The sequence below is a fragment of the Eretmochelys imbricata genome, chromosome 15, assembly GCF_965152235.1.
Source record: "Eretmochelys imbricata isolate rEreImb1 chromosome 15, rEreImb1.hap1, whole genome shotgun sequence".
Taxonomy (NCBI): domain Eukaryota; kingdom Metazoa; phylum Chordata; order Testudines; family Cheloniidae; genus Eretmochelys; species Eretmochelys imbricata.
Window position 1 is genome coordinate 32,596,662 of NC_135586.1, and position 25,838 is coordinate 32,622,499.

The 25,838-nt window shown below is 38.0% G+C and overlaps 1 protein-coding gene across 1 annotated transcript in view; it reads right to left on the minus strand.

Moving 5' to 3' along the window:
* The window catches only part of PITPNB (phosphatidylinositol transfer protein beta), an 80,825-nt gene that overhangs the window by 15,707 nt on the left and 39,280 nt on the right, over positions 1 to 25,838 (minus strand). Inside the window, exon 8 of the mRNA XM_077834940.1 lies at positions 12,892 to 12,969. Within this exon, the coding sequence (XP_077691066.1) occupies positions 12,892 to 12,969 (78 nt within the window). The remainder of the gene's footprint in view (positions 1 to 12,891; positions 12,970 to 25,838) is intronic.

The window sequence follows — 25,838 nt, forward strand, 5'->3', positions numbered from 1 at the left end:
GTAGTCTGTTGACCATTTGTGGAGGCTTGCACACCCCTGGAGAACACTGATGACCAAGGACTCTTGCACCTGGCTTACTTGCTCTCATTGAGGATTCTGGACTAGACAAAACTGAAGATTTTACTCTAATTTGTTCCCAAGTTATGAGTGGACAAAAAAGTTACGACATTTCAGAAGGTGCTAAACCACCACTTGTTAAAGTGCCATAACAAACAATTTGGCCAACTAACCCCCACTTTCAAAATGAAATATACTCAGATAAGGGACAATGTCACAACAAATTCTGTACAGAAGCAGAAAACTTTTCAGAAATTGGGAGTGGGTGGGTTGGCAAAAAACAGACATAACAGAAACTGTCCTACAACCTTCACTGAAAAGCTTCTATTGTGACTTCACAGTATCTGCCTCCTGTAACACTAGTTACATCAAAATATATGTAAGCCGTTTGTGGTAACAAATAGGTCCATTAATTTTTTTTTTCCGAACACACACAGGTAATTTTGTATTTATTAAAAATACTAAGGTGGTCGACTAGTTTTGTGACCAGGTGAACACACAGTTAAATCCTGCTTTCAAGGGTAAGAGTGCAACACTACACTGATTTAGCCAAGATTCAAGTTTTAGCCTGTCAACACTGAGGAAAAGGAGATGCATCTTATTTAAAAAAAAATTAAAGATGAAGAAAGACCTCCCTAGGTCTCAGAGGTATAGTCATCCAAGACAGAAGCAAAGCAATTTGTGATGTTTTACCTTGTAGCAGTTTATTAAGTAGTAACAGTATTTCACTACATCATAAAATATCAGTTACTTAACAAGGCCTGATTAGAAGAGAGAGTTAAAGCATGAGTTGTCTTTCCCATGGGATTAGTCTGCATGCTGTTTTCTTTCTACTTGCCTAACAATGGAACTCTGGACTTTGAATTTACACTTCTGACAGCAATTCTCTGGTGAAACAAAATTAGTTAGCTTAAAAAAAAAATCTAAAGTTACAGGTGACCAGTATTATCTGGGGAGATAAGGTTTGGGATATCAAAATAGAGTCCGATATCTACTGCAATCTTTGAGTCTCAATCAAGCTTGACAAACATTGCTTATGCTTTAATTAAAATATTGAAAAACTGCAGTTTATTTCCAATTAGTGGCCAGTTCCCAGAACCACATGGATACTCCCAGTGGGCCAGACATGCTCCTCACCAACAAAAAAAGCTACAATGGCACTGACTAGCAGCCTTAGAGACAACAGGCTGGAAGGTTGCGGAGATAATTCCTTCTCACACAAGAAATGGCCTCTTCATATTAAGAGCGAGGCACTTTAATGGGGAAGTTTTCTCTGTTGCCCATAGTGCGGACAGAGGATTGTCTTCTCCAGCACTGTCACAGCATAAAAATACAAGAGTGACTAACAAAAAGTAAGGTTTCAGAGTAGCAGCCATGTTAGTCTGTATCCGCAAAAAGAACAGGAGTACTTGTGGCACCTTAGAGTCTAACAAATTTATTTAAGCCCATGAAAGCTTATGCTCAAATAAATGTGTTAGTCTCTAAGGTGCCACAAATACTCCTGTTCTTTTAACAAAAAGTAAATTCATGAGTACTCTTCACATTGCCCTCTTGATCCCAGAAAAACCAGTCGGGCCCCCCAAAAGAAAGCCTGGTAATGTAAATAGACCACTCAGCTCGACATGCCTGTAACTGCAAGCCCAAAGTGCTGAGCCTCTTTGAAAGTGAATCAAAGTTTGTGGCCCTGCACTGCGGTCTGCCTCCTCACTCTGGTCATAGAGCCTGCGGGTCACTGGAGCACAACAGAAACACATTCTCTTAACCCACATACCACCTACTGTCAGACAACTCACACGGAGCCCTTTAAGGATTGCAACACCCAGGGATCTGTGACCTCAGAGGCGATTCCAGATCTCTGCAAAATAGTTAAGATGGCGGCTGTTTGCTGACCACTTCTCTGACTATTAGTAATTGGCACTGAAGAAGAGGAAGTTTAACACCCCGTCTCGTGGTCTTTAACTGCACTGAAGCCAGTTTTAAACATAGGACCTAGGTAACAACAGGATTTCTAAATTCACTGTAAAAGGTGAGTTTTAAGATGGCTTAATTAATTTAGAAGTCCAGCGTATCAGGTGCTGAACTCGAGAGTTCCAAGAGGAAAGAGCCTTTAGTCTGGGGCACCATTTTAGCTGACTAGTCCTGATCTGAAAAACAGTTTTTACTGCAAAGTAGAAAGGCTATTTTGGCATTTTCAAATAACTCACAAAAGCAGCAAGTCAAAGCACAATTTCAGCTGAACAACAAATGTAATTCACCCAAAATGCCTACAAACAAAAGGAGAGTGCCACAAGGTCAAGAACACACATTGAACTCCAAGGCTTCTGTAATATAAAAAGGCATGATTACACAACTCCAGAGTTTTCATGATCACCAGTTTATAACTGTAACATTGGTAAGCACAGTAATACTTTGGTGCTTCACATGGTGAAATTATGTAACAATTTATAAGCCCTATTTGCATGCCATGGCAGGCTTCACATTAGAAAGGGGCTTCAGAGAGAAAGAACTTAATTTTTTTTAAAATGGGATTTGTATTATTCACTGAAGTTTCCCTACCAATGTCACCCTTGATTAACAGGGACACTGATTTATTCAGCTAGGCTTTTAAACAAACCTCAACATTAATGTGATATTTGGTTACTTCCTTGTTTGCGCACATGCATCACTGATGATTACAAGCCTCACGTTAACCTGATGCTCCCTCTGCCATAACTGCACTAGGAGAACTCAACACCTTGTGGTTATTTGTTAAGCACAGACTAGTGATTTAAATCCAGATTCTAGAACTGGGAAGATATTCATCACCCCATGCCAAGTTTTAAGACAAGTCATATTTTGGCCTAAATGCCTTGGTCCATTCAATAGAACCTGAGTTAGACGTGACTTTTATGAAGTCCATTATTCTTACACACCTGAAGTCACAGCATGCCAAGTTTATTTTGTTAGAGAAGCAACAAGTACTTCAGTTAATATATTTTCAATTGAAATTGTACGTTAGGTTTGAAATTAGTCATCCTAATTAGGACAGATAATACATGTTTAAATCAGTTTATTTGTACTTACATTAGATTTGCTTTGTTTTCTGGACATCAAGAGTATAAGGGCAATTCAACAAGTGACAGCGAAGTGAAGTTCAACTAATTTGCTTGACAATATTTATTCTGCTTCCAAAAATCCCTGTAACTGTACTTAAACCTTGTGAGCATTTGTGATAACTTCATGCTAGAGCACATCTATTTTAGGCAAATTATTAAGAATACTAGCATCCATTTTGTCTGTTCCCTTCCATGTTAAAATTAAAATCGGCTATTAAAAATGAATATAAAAATCCTATTTCTTGAGGAAAAACAAAAATAAATATTCAAAATTATTTGCAGGGGAAATCAAGCAATTTTAGTTTTGGAAAATATTTTGCCTAGCTCCTCCTTCGACTATATGCCTGTCCATTTTTAAAAACGACTAATATGTAGGTTGTTTTATAGGAATGTTTTTCCATTTACATATGATTACTGCAACATTTACAAACACCTTAACGTCAAAATAATTTATAGTGTTCTTTACCTACAATTTATAAGGTTTGGAAGCACTTCTTGCAAACTGTTAAACCCAGCCTATAAATATACTGCACTAAGAAATTACTTTTTAGTTTACATGATCCGAATTAGAGACCCTCTGAAACAATCACATGAAAAACACAATTAGTGGAGGCCTCTTTAATACCAAGGTCTTTGAACATATTTCACTGAAACGCTATTAGCAAGACAGAAGAACTATTAAATTAGAATAATCCTGAAAAATGTGAATATCACAAAACTTATTTTATTGGGATATTCCTTACTACTAAGCAGTTGCGAAGTGACTCCAGAGTATTTAATGTACATTTTATTTTTGTTGGATTCTTTAGATTTTGTATGTCTAGGTTTAAATGTAATCCAAGAGGCTATACCGTGTTTTTAATTTAACAATGCATATTAAGTTACTCTAAGGCCTCTTCTGCATACCAAAGGGAAAGTAATGTATATTTGGGCTATATAACTAAACAAAAAGCTGTGTGTTTGGCTAGAATAGGAAGCAGTCAGTATATGAAGACCACAAGTTCTCCTTTCTTATATCTATGGCAAATACATCAGAAGGACTTAAAGGTGGAATGCCAGACAAGAGTAAAATTAATTTTTGAAACTAATTCTTTTTAACATGAGATTTTCTGCTGAACATTTTTTAGATATTTAAAAATATAGCAAAAAAAAGGAGTACTTGTGGCACCTTAGAGACTAACCAAGTTATTTGAGCATGAGCTTTCATGAGCTACACCTCACTTCATCGGATGCATACCGTGGAAACTGCAGCAGACATTATATATACACACAGAGATCATGAAACAATACCTCCTCCCACCCCACTGTCCTGCTGGTAATAGCCTATCTAAAGTGATCATCAAGTTGGGCCATTTAGCTGGAAATGGCCCAACTTGATGATCACTTTAGATAGGACAGTGGGGTGGGAGGAGGTATTGTTTCATGATCTCTGTGTGTATATATAATGTCTGCTGCAGTTTCCACGGTATGCATCCGATGAAGTGAGCTGTAGCTCACGAAAGCTCATGCTCAAATAACTTGGTTAGTCTCTAAGGTGCCACAAGTACTCCTCTTTTTTTAAAAAAATATAGGACACTCTAGAGCTGAATTATGTGCATTTACTACACTAATTTCTCACTACAGAGCTCTGGTTATCAGTAGTAAGTGAAAATAAGTGTATCCAGAATTGATTCTTATGTTCTGTTTACAAACAGAAGATTTAAAATGCAATGTTTCCTTTACGTACTGAAACTGCACAAAACTTCAACCCAGGTACCACTAAAAGAGGGAAAGAGAGAGGAGTTTCAACAGCCAACCTCCAGGACTCAAAAGTCTTGAGTCAGGACCAAAAATCATGAGTTTGGCCTAAAATAATGAAATTAAGAAATAATAAATGTTGAGTTTTTATTTGCCTTTCGATTTTTTAGCCTTTAGGGAATGTTTTCAAGCTTCTATGCATCCACGAGGGCTAGAAGGTTACTTTTTAGAAACCGAAGCTTTAAGAAATAAACCAAATATTGTAAGACTCAGAATGAAGTAATGAGATGGAAATACTGGAGCTTTCTGTTACCGAAGGCAGAAGTACAGAGAACACTGGGGATGAGAATGCAGAGAGAAGGTGAGGTTTATTTCTCCCAATTTGATCAAGGTCAAGTGTTTCCGTTACTTTGATCAGAACAGGAAAAATTCCATCTGAGTAGGTCACTGCTAAACATTAAGGATGTATAAGGGAATGCATGAGATTCTGATACGCCAACACCTGCCTCACATCTAGAGTGTACTAATGCTCAGAAATGACCTGGTCAACTTGCAGCTTTGTATAGAGACCCGCACTTTGACCACCACCAGGAATTTAAATGGCAAACAAACATCACTGAGACATTACAAAGCTGTGGATAAGCAAAAGGAAGGGCATGGTCTGTCAGCTCCAGGTGCAAGTCTGCTGTTAAGCATATCGAGGCAATTTGGAAGTCCAGGAGCAGCACAGAGTCTAGAAGGACCCTGAGGCTATGGACCGCTGATGGTTAGTCCGACCCTCTTCCACCCTACCTCACAACCCTTAGATGTAGCAAGCAAGTTGTTCCCCCAACCAAACCCCCACAGGCACCACATGGGGCAGGAAGCCCCCACCTCTTCAGCAAGGGAGGAAGAAAGGTCAGCCAGGCCAGGTGCCCTAACCCCAGAGACCAGTATATGTGGTAAAAGTCCAGCCCCACTCTGGGATAACAGCCTTCTCTTGCTGTTTGCTAGTATTGTTAGCCCTGCAGCTCAAGGGGTAGAGGTCTATTACAGAACTAACTATGTGCATGCATTAGGATACAACCTTTAATTACATGATCACATACTACGTTTCCACAGTACCACAGCCTCGATATGCACAGACTGGATGAATAAGGGACAAGAATTAAGGCTGTGTAGGCAACTGTAAATCTGGCATTACTTCACTTCCAAGTGCTTGACTTTGCAACTTAAGTCACATTATTTTAATGTATTTTTGCATGTAATATAAATACTTTGATTATATAAGAGATTCCTTAATATTCATTGAAGCTCAGTAAACCAGGCCCCATGTATTAGAAGGGATGGAACCTTTGATGCAAAATATAACACGGGTCACCATTTTGAAGACAGAAAAACATGTGATAATCCCATAACAGAACTGTTGTAACTCTGACGTATACTAGATAACCGTGGTAAGGAACCTATTATTTTAAATCAGGTTCTCTTTTAGAGAGACAAGTGGATGAGGTAATATCTTTTATTGGACCAACTACTGCTGGTGAGAGAGACAAGCTTTTGAGCAACACAGAACTCTTCTTCAGTTCTGGGGAAGGTACTTAGGCTTGGTCTACACTACAGCCTATGTCGGCATAACTCATATCACTCAGGGGTGTGAAAAAACCATCCCTGAGTGACATAAGTTACACCAATGTAAGTGCTCATGTGCACAGCACAAGTTCGGTGGGGAGCTTCTCCCGCCGACGTAGCTTCTGCCACTCACGAGGTGGTTTTATTATGCTGTTGGGAGAACTCTGTTGGCGTAGAGTGTCTTCACCAGAGGTACTGCAGCAGCAAAGCTGTCTCAGTACAGCTGTGAGGCTGCAGCACTGTACCTATAGACATGGCCTCAAAGTGTCACAGCTAAAATATAGGGTGGAATACATTGTTTAGCATAATCAAACAATGGTGTCCTGTGATGTCCAGGAAGTTGATGTTATTATGGTAACAGGTTTTAGAGTGGTAGCCGTGTTAATCTGTATTAGCAAAAATAACGAAGCTTTTGTGGGTTAGAATCTGATGAAGTGGGTTCTAATCCACGAAAGCCTATGCCCATATAAACTTGTTAGTCTAAGGTGCCACAAGGACTCCTCCTTATTTTTGCTATTAAGTTAGTGTTCTAGACTAGAGTTTAATGGATGGATGGTGGTGGAAATCTGTGAGGGAGTTTAGGTCATCTGTCAAGAGGATGAAAACATCACTGATGTATCTCAGGTAAACCTCTGGTTTCGTGGTGCATTTGTCTAGAAATAATTCTTCAAGGTGGCCCATGCAGGCAAGAAGAAACCATGTTATAACATGATTACTGCAAGTGTGTTGTGGCCCAGAGTTCAGTTATTTTTGTAGCACAAATGCACCATGACTAGCTGATTAAAATGCTAGGCACTTTACATATAAAAAACATGACACCTCCAAAGAAATAGTTTTAACATTCAAACTAGTGGCTTCCTGATGAGAGCCATTTTTGCTTGATGTTTTAAACAATCTACAGATAAAAAAACTTAAAGCAAAATCTCTAGAGCAAGCACTGAATAAATCCTTATTCCCTTGATGCTCCTGACTTCAAAGGTAGGATTAATCAATCATTTAATGGTTCCACAGGAAGCCAAATATCAATTCACAACATTTCATTTCATGTTTTTCACAAGATATTTAAATTAAGTTCATGAAAACATCTGCAAACAGAGAGACCATTACATCAAAATGTATATATTTTTTATTTCAATGAATATTTCATCATTTCTAAGAAGCTTGATAAATCCAAACGGTCTTAGAGTGCAAAGCCAAAGCCTGCTGCAGGAATGATTAATGCAGGAATATGGGCATCAGAACTACTCTGCCTTTGAACATTATGAGTGAAGTGTGGGATTCTTTTTAATGTCATCAGTAATACTGAACACTGTGCACTCTTGTTTGAAGACAGCAGAGATGTAGTTGGACTAGTTAATACAATTAAATCAAATTTCCAGTTAATTCTATACTAAAAGATGGGCTATGAGCATTCTTTGAGGAAAGGAGATCTTGCTCCAGGCCAATAGCGGTACATCAGAATTATAATGTTTCCACCTCTCGCTGCATTGTACTGGGACACTGAACACTGCAGAGTACTGGAAGGCGCACACACAGAGGATTGTTTTCACTTGGGTTTTTCTACAGTGCTCATCACTGTAGGATCTGAGTGTTGAACAAGATGCCTAGATTGGCATGCTGACCTTCAACAGGATCCTACTCTTTGTCCACTTCCTACAGCCTGGTTAAGCTCGGTTAATACAAACACTTGTTATCATAGGAAACTTTTGCAAAGAGGCCTTGCTGCATGCTCAGAAAAAAAAAAGTCAGCCAGCCCCTCGGACCCAATCTACTCTTCTCTGGTAGCTGGTTCCACCAGTTTCCTCAATGAATGGAAAATGCATCCACCAACACTGCATCTTAATCCCTTGATTCTACTGAGGCTACAGAGAAATTAAGATGCAAATTCAATTAATTTTGGGTGATGCACCTAATCCTTCTGTGCAAATAAGTCACTAAATTGGCCATGAACACCTATCCACATCCATGATTCATGGTAGTGGAAAGCCCTTGCCGCCAAGTTACACGTTTAAACAAGAATGCTAGCTTGATGTTTTGAAGTCACCATATCTTTCCTCCTGGGAACAGCAAGCAGCCAGTGTCAATATTTTATCCCACAAACCAGTACACAGAGCATCAACTGCTGAAATCCCTCTCCCAAGGAGTCCCCTGTACAAGCACTCATTACTAAGCCAATAAGCTGCTGGTACAACATTGAGATAAATACAGCTTTTCAGGGTCTGCACAGCCTGACTGTCAGGGGATCCACTCTTTCACCATGCTGTAAATAAGGATATACAGCCACAGACACTGCCACCAGTTCCCATTAGGTGAGCAATTGAGCCTTACTGTGCCTTTGAGTTCTTTAAGGCCTGGTTTACGCTTAGAACTTGGGGCAGTTCGTAACATTCAGAGCTATTACTTTATGCTGTCTGCAGACTCAAGTACACTCATTTCACATTCTGATTCTTTGCAACCAAAGAGAGGAAATTTTAAAATGAAATCTGGGGACAATCATGCAATACATTTCTACAAGAAACATTCAGCCAGCTGAGGACAATTCATCATACCAGACCAGAGCAGAGCATATAAAATCATATCAATGTTTCACTCCAAATCTCACCTCATTTAAAGCACCGTCATTTGAACTTACTCCCACACAGGACATGCAACACCGCAGAACACAAGTCTCAACACACCCGAAAACTTAAGATCGCTCTACCATGAAGCCACACCCACACTGGCTCAGCCTCTAGCTGAAGTATATTTTTATCCTTCTATTCGAGGGCTGCTTACGTAAGCTGCCCCCAGATGGCAAATTCTAATCACAGCTTCCGAGATGAGCAACCATTCTGAGAACGACAGAAAGCTACCCCTGCTAGGTCAGACTACTGGGCCATCAAGTCCAGAATACGACTACTAGTAAGACAGCCAGATGCTTCGGAAGGCAAAAAAGACAACGCTATAAAGCACCTTGCTGACTGTACAATGCAGAAGGAGCTGAATTACGGGTCCCAGCTTCTGTGAGAAGATTTCCAAGGCCGGTCTGTATCTCAAGAATGAAACAAGGGAGCCACTACCGTATCTGGATGACCACCTATCAAGTTATGCACCAAAATAATCCCAATAAATTAAGCCTGTTTACACAGAAAGGTGACACTAATATTAAGAGCTTTCAAAGAATTTAATATTTCTCTTTACGAAACAAACCTTTCCCCACATAAAACTAAGAGAAAAGCTAAAATTCAATCAACCCAGGCATGATTATTTTTTTCTTTTTTTACTAAACATGTGAATAAGCAGCATGTTAATGCAATTAAGACCACCACTATGGTATTTGTAGCCATGACTACTGAGACACAGGCCTGAAGGCTCTGCCTTGAGGCAAAAATGTGAGTCAAGTTACTGTTTAAATCACTCTCATCACTATGTACACAAGCCACGTAATAGAAGGTTGATTCCTAAATAATGAAAAATATGAAAGACACGTATTCCAAAGGATAAGTGTGTACATGTATCAGAACCAAGAGTTCAAGAACCCAAATGCACACCTAAACAAGGTGTATGATCTCATCTAAACTCATAAATTAAGCACAAGCATAAGCAGCTCCATTGTTGCAGGGGCCTCAGTGAACTATAGCACTATGAGTTAGAGTGCCAGACACACAACAGGGCAAAGAGAGGTTGGGCTTTGCTTTCATTCAACTGTTGCTTTCTTTGTTTTCGTTTACCAGCACCTTACTTTTTCCTTCCCCACTGGCCACTTCCCTCTTATTTTTATAAATTCTTCTTACTCAGCTCCTGTTAGTCCAAGGAATAAGAGTGAACAGAGTTAAGTTTCTTTGGACAAAAAGGGAGTTAAGTGTCTGTTAATGACATAGTATTAGGGCTGTCGATTAATTGCAATTAACTCACGCAATTAACTCAAAAAATTAATCACAGCTTTAATCACATTGTTACAGAACAGAATACCAATTGAAATTTATAAAATATTTTTGGATGTTTCTATTTTTTCAAATATATCTATTTCAATTACAACACGGAATACAAAGTGTACACTGCTTACTTTACATTATTTTTTATTACAAATATCTGCACTATAAAAATGATTGATAAAAACAGTATTTTTCAATTCACCTTATACAAATACTGTAGTGCAATCTCTATCATGAAAGTGCAACTTACAAATGTAGATTTTTTGTTTTACATAACTGCACTCAAAAACAAGGCAAAATTTTAGAGCCTACAAGGCCACTCAGTCCTACTTCTCATTCAGCCAATCACTGAGAAAAACAAGTTGGTTTACATTTACGGGAGATAATGCTGCCCACTTCTTAATTACAATGTCACTAGAAACTGAGAATAAGTGTTTGCAAGGGACTTTTGTAGCAGGTATTTCAAGGTATTTACATGCCAGATATGCTAAACATTCATATGCCCCTTCATGCTTCGGCCGCCATTCCAGAGGATATGCTTCCACACTGATGATGCCCCTTAAAAAAATAATGCTTTAAATTTGTGACTGAACTCCTTGGGAGAAGAACTGTATTGTCTCTGGCTCTATTTTACCTGCATTCTGCCATATATTTCATGTTATAACAGTCTTGAATGATGACTCAGCACATATTGTTCATTTTAAGAACACTTACTGCAGATCTGACAAAACGCAAAGAAGGTACCAATGTGACATTTCTAAAATACCCACAACACTCAAGCCAAGGTTTAGGAATCTGAAGTGCCTTCCAAAATCTGAGAAGGATGAGGTGTGGAGCATGCTTTCAGAAGTCTTAAAAGAGCAACACTCCAAAGTGCAAACTTCAGAACCCGAACCACCAAAAAAAGAAAATCAACCTTCTACTGGTGGCATCTGACTTAAGATGATGAAAATGAACATGCGGTCTGCCTGCACTGCTTTGGATAGTTATCAAGCAGAACCCATCATCAGCATGGACGCATGCCCTCTAGAATGGTGGCTGAAGCATGAAAGGACATATAAATCTTTAGTGCATCTGGCATGTAAATATCTTGCGAAGCCAGCTGCACCAGTGCCATGAGAATGCCTGTTCTCACTTTCAGGTGAGATTGTGAACAAGAAGCGGGCAGCATTATTTCCTGCAAATGTAAACAAACTTGTTTGTCTGAGCAATTGGCTGAATAAGAAATACAACTGAGTGGACTTGTAGGCTCTAAAGTTTTACATTGTTTTGTTTTTGAATGCAGTTTTGTTTTGTTTTTTACATAATTCTACATCTGTAAGTTCAACTTTCATGATGAAGTGAGCACTGTACCCTCTCTATTCTGTATTATAATTGAAATCAATACATTTGAAAATGTAGAAGACATCCAAAAACATTTAAATAAATGGTATTCTATTTATTTAAAGTGCATGGTTCATTTTTTAAAAAAGCGTGCAATAGCCCTACATAGTATAATAGGATACATAGGGCTTGGCAATCATAAAAGGTGGCAAGGTCCCAGACTACAGAATCTTGCAATATAAAATGAGATACACAACAACAAAGGATCAGGAGGACAGACAATGGGTCATACAATGCTAAGAGAAGCTGAGTAATGGAAGGTTTTGTAGCAGTAGGGATGGTCAGATACCAAAACAAAAGCTCTGGGAGGCATGTTGGATTCTTTGATCAGCCAGTATAGAAAATTTGCCTCAAGGAATCCACACACAGTCCATAATACACTTCTGATATCATTTTGATGCAGAACCAGGGGAAAAAAAAAAAAAAATCAGTGAACCAGCATATTTTTTTTTGTTTACCAACTCGTGTAGTAAATGTTTGTATTTATAAAAGATGCACATCCAGATAAATCAGCCTCCCAATAGCACCCCTCCAAATACAATTAAACAAGGGTCAGAAAAGTTAAGAACTTGTTCTTATGATCTCTTTTGAGAAAGTTAAGTTAGCTAATCATCAGATGTACCCAGGGATTCTTCAAATTTAAAAACACAAAGTTACTCCCAATTATAGCTTCTTGCAGTCTAAAACTACTTCAAATGGCAAACCATGGACAGTGTCTTTAGGACATGGACTCACATAGAATTCATTGTAGTACGAAATTCAGCTGTGCATTTATAACAAAAATGTTATTACTTTTTTCAATATACCAATTCCGTAATTAACCTTATGATCCCAAAAGATTAAATCACTGTCTATGTTTAACATTAGTACAGTATTTTTGTAATAGTTACAGACTGGGTATATTTTGTTTGCTAACGTAACAGATGCACTGACTTTATTTAACTGGATTTGAAAAGGAAAGAAACTAAAGTATATTCCTGCCATCTCAGTATTAACTTAAGACACCACAAACTCTTCAAGGCCCTCAAGAGCTGTCAAATGTTTACTTTCTGCTGATGAAGTCTTTGTAAGGCAGTAAGGTCAGTTCACAATACCTTCCAGTTAGGCCCCAAAGGTCCTCTCTTGGTCTTCACCGACTGAAACAACGCTGGGTCCTCATCAGCTTTATAGTCCTGAAAAGAGAAAAAGCTAGACAGTCAGAGGAAAAGCTAAGACACCACCAGAGCAAAGCAGCAAAATTACTGAACCAAATGGGGATAGAAGGGACCTCGAGAAGTCATCAAGTCCAGCCCCTGCACTGTGGCAGGACCAAGTAAACATATCCCATCCCCGACAGGTGTTTGTCAAACCTGTTTTTAAAAACCTTCTAATGACAGGGATTCCACAATCTCCCTTGGAAGCCTATTCCAGAGCTTAACTACTCTGAAAGTTTTTTTGTTTGTTTTTTAATACCTAACCTAAACCTCCTTTCCATCAGAAGGAGGATTAAGCTTATTACTTCTTTTACTACCTTCAGTAGACATGGAGAATTGATCAACGTCTTTTTTTTTTTTTAAAACTGCCCTTACCATATAGTAACTCCTCACTTAACGTCCTAGTTATGTTTTTTAAAAATGCAACTTTAAGCGAAACGATGTTAAGCAAATCCAATTTCCCCATAAGAATTAATGTAAATAGGGGGAGTTAGTTATCCAATAGGCCAGTACCCAGTCAAAGAAGAAAATTAGATTGATTTGGCATAATTTGTTCTTGACAAATCCATGCTAGCTGTTCTTTATAACCCTATTATTCTCTAGTTGTTTACTGATTTAATAATATAAGCCAGTATCCTTCTGACGTTCAGCTGGCTAGTCTATATTTCCGCAGGTCCTCTTTGTTCCCCTTTTTAAAGACAGATACTATGTTTGCCCTCCTCCAGTCTTCTGGGACCTCACTTGTCCTTCATTACTTCTCAAAGATAATTGCTAACAGTTGTGAGATTGCATCAGGTAGTTCCTTATGGATCCTAGGATGAATTTAATCAGGCTCCACTTACTTGAATACATCTTATTTATCTAAATGTTCTTTAACCTGTTCTCTCGCTATTTTGGCTTGCATTCCTTTCCCTTTGTTATTAATATTCATTGTATGGAGCATCTGGTTGCCATTAATATTTTAGTGAAGACTGCAGCAAAATAGGCATTGAACACCTCAGCTTTTTTAATGTCTTCTGTAATTAGCTCTCCTTCTCCGATAAGTAACAGTCCAACACTTTCCTTTGTCACTCTCTTGCTTCCAATGTATTTAAAGAACCTCTTATTGCCTTTTATGTTCCTTAGAAAGGCTACTGCACAAAATACCTATTGATTTTGTTCCTAAATTCTTGGGCTATTCTATTTACTTCTTAGCAATTTGCTCAGTTATACTTTCTGTATTATTCCTGTTTGATTTTCAGGTCACTAGAGCTCCTGATGAAGCCATATTGGCCTCCTACTATTCTTCCTATCTTTCCTTTGCATCCTTTTGGGGCACTCTGGAACAAGGTTTTTTTTTATTTGTATTTGGTCCCCCCCCCCCCGAGTTGCTTCTCCATTGCCTGTAGACAAAGACCTTGTTACATGTTTACATAACTAGGATTCAGGAGTCCCTTTCTGGACCAATACCCCATGTATTAAATACTGTACAAAATCAAAGGTAGACACTATCCTTGGTCCACAGAGTTTACAAACTGAATTGACAAAGTATACACATCTATACATGAACTGTTTTGAGTTATAATTACGTAACTATCAAAATTTCCGCAACTCCCCCTCAGGCTAGTAATGACACATTGGCTGATTTTTTACATTTCGGCGGAAGTAGGTATATAATATTTGAGAGGGAAGGGACAGATATCCAGTGCTAGGCATTTACACTACCCTCAGATTGTAAACTACTTTGAACAGTTCACTTTAAGCAAGAGCACAGAACATTTTCCCACCAACTTACACACTAAAATGAAGCGAAACAAGACCAAAGGTGCTAAATGTTTACGGCCTATAATTTAATTTAAGCATTTCTATAGGCCTCATGTTTATAGTATCTGAGCACGATATTGATTAAGAAGTTAGGACCTAGGAGTGAAACCAAAGGGATAGAAGCCATCACCAACAAAATGCCAGACAGTGAGAAAGAAAAAAATAACTCCTGGAACATCTTCAGATGTTCATCAAATTGGTTTTAAGAGGTTTTTGGATAGAATGTCCCATGACCAGAAACAAACTTGACTGTACATTTGAATTTATATGAATTTATATTTATATTTAGATGCATTTATAACAGTTACACATCATTTCATGTAGTCAAAATTCCTTATATCCTATACTTTTTCCGTAAATTGTGCCTAATTTAAAGTACCATGTAGGAAATGGCTTGCAGGAAATCGGAGTTCCAAAGCAGATGTGTAGTAACACAGTTGGCATTCTCATGTGTCTAGTGTCTGATGGACAGAGCAACATGCGCAATCAACTTGACAGTAAAAACTTCACAACCAGTGTTTTCTCACTTTTGCACTGGAATGCGTAATCACCACACAACCCAATATATCGCTGACCCGCTTAAAACTATTAACAACTGGATCCAGGGAAAGTTATTTCACTTCTGACCAACAAGGCTAATATGAAAGATGCTTGGCCTTTGTTGATAAACGAGTATCCACATCATCTGTATTCTGGATGTGATGCCCATATGATGCTGCTTTTCATTGGTTATTAAGACAAGACAACTTTATCATGCGTCAAAAATCAAGAGCATTTTCAAGTTTCTCAAAAACCAAAAAATATATACTAGCAGCCATTTTTCAGCATCATTTAGTATTTTACCTACACTGAGGAAGCCTTGACATACTCAATGGGTATCTATTAAATGTCTAAAAGATCTTCAAATATGCAAGAAGTCTCCTCAATCAGCTGCTGCTGAAGAAGGGATGGCTGGGTGTTACCTCCAAATCAGCACTGACATTCTTGAAGATGGTCTTTTGGATGCAAAACTCTAAATTCATTTTATTGCTCGAAACCATAGCTCAGTCCATTCCAAATATGGAAAATTACAGTTCTACGGTGTCTGGTGCCAAGAATGAGTTCCTGAACATTTATGAGAACACCGAACATAGTTCACTTAAAAATGCTGAAGAAAAAGATAATAAAATAGTATCATGGAAAAAACAAGAGATCACTCCTGGACATAATCTTGATCTAGGCTTCCAGGGCCAAGACCTTTCTGACAATGAATTCGCTTCAGCTTGTGACCTCAAAGTGGCTGTTACAATTTTTAAAGACTATACAAATGAACAAACAATTCTCATGGAAGTAGCAAGTTATAAAGCAAGAAGTATCCCATTAAGTTGTAAAACAATGTGGCATGCAAGCTCAGCAGTTGAATCTAAACAGCTTGCTCATTCAGCATAGTGGAAAGGGTTGCATTTTAACTATGAAAAAAGAAAAGGAGTACTTGTGGCACCTTCGAGACTAATCAATTTATCTGAGCATAAGCTTTCATGAGCTACAGCTCACTTCATGAAGTGAGCTGTAGCTCATGAAAGCTTATGCTCAGATAAATTGATTAGTCTCGAAGGTGCCACAAGTATTCCTTTTCTTTTTGCGAATACAGACTAACATGGCTGCTACTCTGAAACCATTCTAGCTATGGTGACAAAAATTATTTTAAACACTTCCATACACTACTGCATGTATGGAATGAAAACGGTCAGTTTGGGGAGTCATCCAGTCAAAAACCAGAAACAGATTGAAAATCTCTACTGCGGGGACACTGGTCACCAGGTATTACAATTTAAGATTAGAGAAGAAAATGGCAGCTGAAGAGTTGACTCAATATATTCACCAGATAAGAGGAAGAAGGAGATTATGAATTTGAAGATGACAAGGATATAGATGAAGCAATGGAAGCAGATTCAGAAAAAGATAATAATGGAAAAGCAAGATGGTTGAAAAGGAAGACTGAGCTACTGATGAATTTGAAGGCAATGACCACAAAGATATAGATGAAGTAAATAATGAAAAGCAAGATGCCTGAGGACTTGGCATGCTGCCTATGTTGCATAAATCCACTAATGACTTCCTACCCTTTATATTTGTTATTTGATTGTTTTGTTTAATTTTCAGTTCTTTTGTAACTATTCAGTCTTGAACAATATTCACATTTAAATGCTAACTTATCATTGCTAAAATAAGTTTTTTAGTAACTTCATTTAATTTTTATCCTACGTTCAAAACAATTAGATACAAAAGTGGCAGACACTATTAAAAAACCCCGAGACAAGAAACAGAGACACAGGGGATATAACTAGGACAATGTAAATGAAGCTTGGTTTATATAATTTTTTTAAAAGATTGAGGGGATAGGACTGATGCCTAATCAGGATAAGATTTGTGGAGTGAGAAGAGAGAACTATCACAAAGAAGTTACAGGTATTTCCTGAAGCCTGCCTCAGAGGCTGTTGCAGGGAATAATGTTTGCAGAGTGTTTTGAAGATGAAAAGTGAAATTAAACTGTCATCTCTTTTACTGCATCCCTTAAGTGCTATCAATCCCTAGGCAGAGACACAGCAACTGAATCAAACAAGTCACTTAATACTAAACTTAGAACACCTTCCTTTCCTCCTTCCTGGAAAAAAAGTTTAAGACAACCAGATAAGGGCCAATTGCAGAAAGTACATAGTTTAGAATAGTCCATTTTCTCTGTGGCTAGATCAGGTCCCAATAGTCAAGAGCATGAGCAATTGTATTTGGCACAAACATATAATATAGCACTCAGGATCTTATAATACAAAACACACAGAGTTGTTTATACAAAGTGATCTTACTAACAGGAACTACCAGAACAGACTAATACAAGAGCCCACCTAGCCCAGTAACTTGTGTCAGAGTGGCCAGCGCTGGATGCTTCAGGAAATGTTACCAAAAATTGTGGACAATTATGGAATAACTCTAAATAGTAGTCAGTGATTGATTTATCCCATAAGGGTTTATATCCACTTCAACAACAAAAAACATCCTGACTAATGTAACTGCAAAGGTGCCATATAAAGTATAAAGAAAAGGAGTACTTGTGGCACCTTAGAGACTAACCAATTTATTTGAGCATGAGCTTTCGTGAGCTACAGCTCACTTCATCAGATGCATACCGTGGAAACTGCAGCAGACTTTATATATACACAGAGAATATGAAACAATACCTCCTCCCACCCCACTGTCCTGCTGGTACCATATTCTCTGTGTATATATAAAGTCTGCTGCAGTTTCCACGGTATGCATCTGATGAAGTGAGCTGTAGCTCACGAAAGCTCATGCTCAAATAAATTGGTTAGTCTCTAAGGTGCCACAAGTACTCCTTTTCTTTTTGCGAATACAGACTAACACGGCTGTTACTCTGAAACCTGTCATATAAAGTATCTAATCCTTTCTTTCAACCATCAATTCTTAACCTCAGTGATCTCTTTTGGCAGATTTTCAATTTCACTGGATTTACCGTTGATCTTGTATTATAAGTCAGGGCAAGTAGGAGCTCCCACCAGGTCTTCTCTATACCATTCATTCTTGTTGAATGCAAGGCAAAGTCACAATTCAAGCTGGAAAGAACAAGCCTGGTCACATGGTCACAACCCTGGTGAGCATTTCTCAACCCATCAGAACCAGTTCAGTTTCTTCATCCTCTATTTGCAACAAATGCCACAGGAACTCAAGAGACAGAAGTACTAATTTAAGACTGAAAATTCTGTAGCTGGCATATGCATCCATCTTTCACTACACTGAAGTTAGTGTCATACCATCATACAAAGAACTCAACTGCATACTGTATTTTTAAATCTAGAATTCTCCACTACAGGTAGAAAGGAGCTAAAACGAGCTCCAATTTGAAATTTCAGCTTCACAGGACCATGGCAGCCTATTCAGCTGCCAAAGTGCAGCTAATAAGCAAGCTAGTAAGTGTTGTCTGATTAAACAGGATGCAACACAGCTAGTTATTCCTGCAGAAGAATTTTCTGTTAACTACCATTTTATTAGGTGGCACGAGATGAGCATTTGCAAAACGAAAACAGTTTGTCTTCACGTTTTAATGGGTGGATAGAAATTTAGTTAGGAAGATTTTACAGCAAATCATTCAAAAATATAATTACAAAGTTGGATAAAGAATAGAATGAAGTTTTCAGGAGAAGAAAATCTAGTCAGGTGGGTTTAAAAAACATGTTTGGGCTTGATGAGGATTGTAGGCTGAACATTAAGTTGGTCTGGTGCCCTCAGCAAAGAAAGGGGGACATCAAAATAGATCTGCAACTGAAGGAATCTCTCTCAAATCACTTCGTGCTGCTTATTCACATAATGAAATTAAAAATAAATACTCTAATTGTGGCATTTTAAGGCTGGTCTACCCTGGGAACTTCCATCAGCATAGCTATGTCTCTGGGGTGTGAAAAATCTACCTCCCCCTGAGAGATGTAATTAAACCAACCTAACCCCTAGTGTAGATAGCGCTGTGTCGATGGAAGAATTCTTCTGTTGACGTAGCTCCCACCTCTGAGGGAGGCAGATTATCTGTGCCAATGAGAAAACCCCTCCCATGAGTGTAGATGCTACCTATGCCAAAGTGCTACAGTGACAGCAGTTTAAGTGTAGACATACCCTCAGTGATGACTAATGTATTAAGCAGAGAAACTGGATGAACTGACAGAATGAAGAGATGAGATGAACTGGGTTTACAAAAATCTTCAATAGCAATTTTAAAATGAAGTTAGAAAAAATAAGTGTTATTTGTTTAACTATTTTGGTTGCACATTTAAGTCTCTAAGTTAAGCCCTTGTCTGGTTTTAGTCAGTTCTTACTATTCATTTGCTACACAAATTAAAGCCATTTAGGAGGTCAGCATTGCTGCTCACAAACTTAATGGGAAATCTGTGCTTTACTACTTAATCAAAATAGGAATAATCAAAATGGAAACTAATTAACTATGTGCACAGATCCACTGGGAGCAGAGGTTATAGCCCATATTATTTCACTGTTAACTGATGTTGCAATATTCTGAATGACAAACTGGTTTTATATACATAATCAATGCCATATAATAAGGCATTTTAGAATCGTGACAGATTTGAATCATTTGCATTAAGACAACAGTCCACATGGCAATGTAAAGAAAATGCAAAATTCTTACAGAATTGGTACACTTTGGTATTTTTTTGTTTTTTATAACCATCTCAGGAGAGACTGCTTCTCTTACCTCAGTAGTCTACTGCAGTCAAAGCAAGCATTATCCAAAACTAAGTTTTTGAAGACTATGGACTTAGCTATCAAGGTAGCTAGTCAGCAAGTCAGAGTGGCCAACAGATTAGTTTAGAAGAACCTAAAATGTTGGAGTGGGACTTAAACACTGAGGGGTTGCATAGGGTGTTTTGGAGCAGCCCAAAGCCAGACACAACGCCACACTGTTCATAAATACAAGGTATTGTTTGTTATTAGTTATCTATCACCACTGCTTTTACTTCCAAATTTCATCCACAAAAGGTGAAGCTCGTGTGGAAAAGAGACAATTTGCCAGTGACAATGAGCCACTGCTCATGCCGCTTCATATGAAAGGCAGCAAAGATTCACTGTCAAAGAATGCTGTGCAGTTTAGCATAGAACATGCATAATTGTTACCACCTTAGAAAGTGGGACTGTCAAATCCACTTCAAAACCTAGCAGCTAAAACAGTCTCTTGTTCAGACACTATTTTTCAAAAATAGCGTGTAAATAAATCACTACCTAGACACCTGTAATGTTAAGCACCACTTACTAATGAGACAAATGACTGGGTTGATTTAAATGACAAAGATGTATCTAATTTTATAGCTACAATGAAGCCTGACTTCAGCAACCAAATCCAAAGGACTAGCGAAAGTCTGAACAAAAGAGGTGGGTCTATCAACTGGTCAGCACTAAGGATATTTTTAAAAGTCCTCAAGAGTGGGGTTGCCTGTTGGAGGTCCTGCTTAGAGTAGTTTTCATCCAGGTGTATAATAGGTAAGGTACTTTACCAATACTATTGTTAGTAATTGCCAGTGATACCACCTATAACCCCCATTTTGAGAGCTTTAGAATGGAAGTAGGAATTGACCACAATGGAAATTTGACATATGCCTGAGACTAACTTAGATTCTTCTTCCTCACTGTAAGAATTCATAAGAGGAGACACTGCGAGGTTGTTGTCTTTTTGTAGAAAAAGTTGTTTTAAAAGTTATAAAAATGTTTTCATGATTGTATTTTAATATTGCAGTAAGAACAGATGAGGGGGATGAAAGATGACTAAAACCACAAATTACTGAAGTACAGTTGGAAGTAATGACATTAAGAAAGGAAATGTTAACTTGACATCTTTCTAGCAGCCTGGTTAACAAGACTATGGAAGATCATTAGGCTAGAAAATAGGTCAGACAATGCAGACTTTGCAGTGGTCTATTACTTATTTCTTGCAACAGATAAACTGGAAGACTCAGGAGGTCCTCTTCAATCAACTGATACCCATGGAAAGTCAGCTTTTGCTCATGTGCAGTTTTCACTACTGATACATCTAAACACAGCACATATCAACAAGATAAACTGGAGAAGCTGCTCTGAAACTATTCTGGGCCACCAAATAAATACACTTAAAAACAAACCATGAACATGTATTCAACAGATTGCAACATTTCCTTGTTCACCGGTGTATTCAATATGCACTTCAAAAACTGCCTAAATACTTCTTTATCCAAAGACTCAGATGGCTCAAAAACTGTTTTCATGTCTAATCATCATGTTTTATAACCTTTCATGAAGGTTTTCTACCTCACCTGTCTCACTTCTGAACAAAAATGATACAAAAAAGTTTGAAAAAACATTAAAAGCCCAAGCAAACCCACTAACCAGACAATTCTACAAAAGTGCTCTCAATGATGTTAACTTTGGTCAGAGTGCTTTATCCACCACACGGACAAGCTAAGGAAGGAGCATAACCACTGCACGTTTGCATTCAAAAATCAGTGTCAGGGTTAAATGTGTGGGTATACATTTAACAGAGATTGAGTTACTATGATAATAATCCCAGTATCTGATACAATAGTAAAATATTGACTTTTTAAATATCAAAGTTTACGTTCATTTGTGATTTTGCTGGAATACAGCAGTGAAAGTTGTTGCATGTTTTCTTTCTATAAGCGTATTGCAGTGAGCCAGTATATTCCTTCATATATGACAGTTTCAGCATACAGTATGCAACCTTAACTCCCAATTATAGCTGCAAATGAGCAATAGCATGGAATGAGACAGCCTGCTGGCTTTGTTAATATTCTGTCTTTTAGGATCCCACAGGGGAAAGGGAAGAGTGAACGTAAAGAAGCCCTTGGCTCATGGTTTATGGTGCTTGCCACCAACTGTAGACTTCTCATCTCGTTAGTTATTTTTGAATACTGGGGGTGAAGACAGCTGTAGCCTACTTGAATCTCCAGCTCCTGGGTATTTTGAAGGCTGAATTTGGTATGCACTTTCTGCAATCCTTTGGAAAGAACAAAAGCAAATTTGCTTTGTAACAGAAGCATATTTTAAATGAGTTTCAAGTTACATTAACAGTACAGAAGTGTTCTTATTCTCCAAGTTATTCTGTGTATTTAATGTTTTTAAATACAACTTTGATAAACAGTAATTAAACTGTTCATGTTGACTGCGTGGCATAGGAGAGAGGGGTCTAACTATATAAAATTATATTAAGGATTAAATAGAATTTATTCAAGAAATTCTCTAGACTATTATTAAGCTATGTAAGAACGGTAGCATATTAGGTTTAGGGATATACTAAATGAAGTTTTTCAGAAATTAAAGTTGGTTTATACTGTCATAAAAGCTATTCATTCTCAAAAAAAGCAAATACAATAGGAAGTGAATGAATAAACACAGATGCACAAATCCTAGTTCTTGCAAATAAGAACAGTCTTTGCATTTGGATACAGTCTGGAATCTCCTAGGATGGTGGTGACCTAAAGTGCTTCAAACGTGGTCCGTACACATTCTGAGTGAACAATGGCACAGGTCACTTCTGGCGCATACAAGCGCCACCAACAGATTCTCCAGCTGCATCAGCATCTACTCTGAAGTGTGCTGCTGACCCACAACCCTGGCTGGAAGAATATCCCCACTGCAGCATTAGACTTTATTTAACTGGAATGTTATAATAATGACAGGTTTCAGAGTAACAGCCGTGTTAGTCTGTATTCGCAAAAAGAAAAGGAGTACTTGTGGCACCTTAGAGACTAACCAATTTATTTGAGCATGTGTAAAGAGTTGTCACTTTGGATGGGCTATCACCAGCAGGAGAGTGAATTTGTGTGGGGGGGTGGAGGGTGAGAAAACCTGGATTTGTGCTGGAAATGGCCTAACCTGAAGATTACTTTAGATAAGCTATTACCAGCAGGACAGTGGGGTGGGAGGAGGTATTGTTTCATATTCTCTGTGTATATATAAAGTCTGCTGCAGTTTCCACGGTATGTATCTGATGAAGTGAGCTGTAGCTCACGAAAGCTCATGCTCAAATAAATTGGTTAGTCTCTAAGATGCCACAAGTACTCCTTTTCTTGTTATTATATTTCGATATTTATTTACTTCTCAGTAGAATTCCTTGGAAAAGGGAGTGTGATCATTTTAAGGAGCCTAATCCTATGATCTGTATTTCATGGTTAGAGAACAGGCTAGAAAAGCATTTTTAGAGAAGCCAGCAAATGCACAGAATTGAAATGAGCCACTGGAAACCCAAACAAACATGGCTAACACTGGAAATAGCATCCAGAATCTGGGCCAGAAGTTCTTGCTAGATATGCTATTCTCCTATTATAGAAGCATATTCTCCTTCTGGATATGTTGGGAAACTACTGACAGAACTGGGGATATTATTTATTTGCATAAATATTATTGCAGTCAGGGCTCCAATGTGCTAGAACTGTACAAGCAGTTATCAAAAGGATAGTTTCTGTACCAAAGATCTTACAGTCTGGATTACAATTCACTCTATTAGGTGACCAAATACAAGCAAATGGAGGTTTATGGAAAACAGATCCTGTCAAACTAACGTGATCCTTTTTTGATGAGATTACATATTTGGTTGATAAAAGTGTTGATGTAATGTACTTAGGCTTCTGTAAGGTTTTTGACTTGCTACTGCACAACACGTTGATTAAAAAACTAGAATATAAAATTAACATGGCACACGTTAAACAGATTAAAAGCTACCTGATAGCTCTCAAAATGTAATTGTAAATAGGGGATTGTCACTGAGTAGGTGTGTTTGCAGTGGGGTCCTGCAGGGATTGGTTCTTGACCCTATGCTAGTTAACATCAATAAACTGGAAGAAAACAAAACAAAAAACAAAATCACTGAAAGTTGGCAGATGAAAAAATAATTGGGGGAGTGGTAAATAATGAGGACAGGTCACTGATTTAGAGCGAACAATATCACTTGGCAAACAATATGCATTTTTAACATGACTAAATGTAAAAGTACACATCTAGGAACAAAGAATGTAGCCCATACTCACAGGATGGGGGAACTCTATCCTGGGATGCAATGATTGAAAAAGATTTGGGGGTTGTGGTGGATAATCAGCTGAGCATGAGCTTCTACTATGATGCTGTGGCCAAAAGAGCTAATGCAATCCTGGGATGTATAAACAGGGGAATCTCAAGTAGGAGCAGAGAGGTTATTTTACCTCTGTATTGGGCATTGGTGTGACCTCTGCTGGAATACTGCGTTCAGTTCTGGTGCCCACAATTCAAGAAGGATGTTGATAAACTGGAGAGGGTTCAGAGAAGAGCCAGGAGAATGATTAAAAGATTAGAAAACATACCTTAGTGATTTAGCTCCTTGAGTCTATCTATTTAGCTTAATACAGAGAAGGTTAAGGGGTTCCTTGATTACAGTCTATTAGTAGCTACATGGGGAACCAATATTTAATTACAGGTTTCAGAGTAACAGCCGTGTTAGTCTGTATTCGCAAAAAGAAATGGAGTACTTGTGGCACCTTAGAGACTAACCAATTTATTTGAGCATGAGCTTTCGTGAGCTACAGCTCACTTCATCAGATGCATACTGTGGAAACTGCAGCAGACTTTATATATACACAGAGAATATGAAGGAGGTATTGTTTCATATTCTCTGTGTATATATAAAGTCTGCTGCAGTTTCCACAGTATGCATCTGATGAAGTGAGCTGTAGCTCACGAAAGCTCATGCTCAAATAAACTGGTTAGTCTCTAAGGTGCCACAAGTACTCCATTTCTTTTTGCGAATATTTAATTAGGGGCTCTTCCATCTACCAGAGAAATGGATAATATGATCTAATGGCTGGAAGTTGAAGCTAGATACAAACTCAGACTGGAAATAAGGCATAAATACTTAACAGTGAGTAATTAACCACTGGAACAGTTTATCAATAGTTGTGGTGGATTCTCCATCACTGACCATTTTTAAATCAAGATTGGATATTTTTCTAGAAGATCTGCTCTAGGAATTATTTGGATGCAAGTTTTGTATAACAGGCCATAGGAGATCAGAATGGATGATAATGATTCCTTCTAATCTTGGAATCTATGAAGGTGGAGGATGAGATAGCAGTAAAACTAGCATGTGGCCACCTGCCTAGTAGAATAATTCAAGTCAGATACACACTAAACTTAGAAGTATAAAATCAGTTACCAATTCAAGTTAAGTTTACAGAATCATCAACTATACCAAATTATTAGAAGCTAATTACCAGGAGACCTGTGACAGTCATTCAATAGTCACCTGATCAGAACAGTGAACCCTCTGAGACTTTTAGGGTTTTTTAAATCTTTAAAAAAGTATCAGCTGAGAATTTTAACAGTTAAGATTTGTGCACATATAGACTTCAGAAGACAGGCTTTTTTTGTTGTTGAAGAAATAACTGTTTATTATTGTTTAATTGTCTCAGTTTCAATTATCTGCATAAAATATGCAATTATGCAGAACAATTTGCAATGGCCCTTATCCC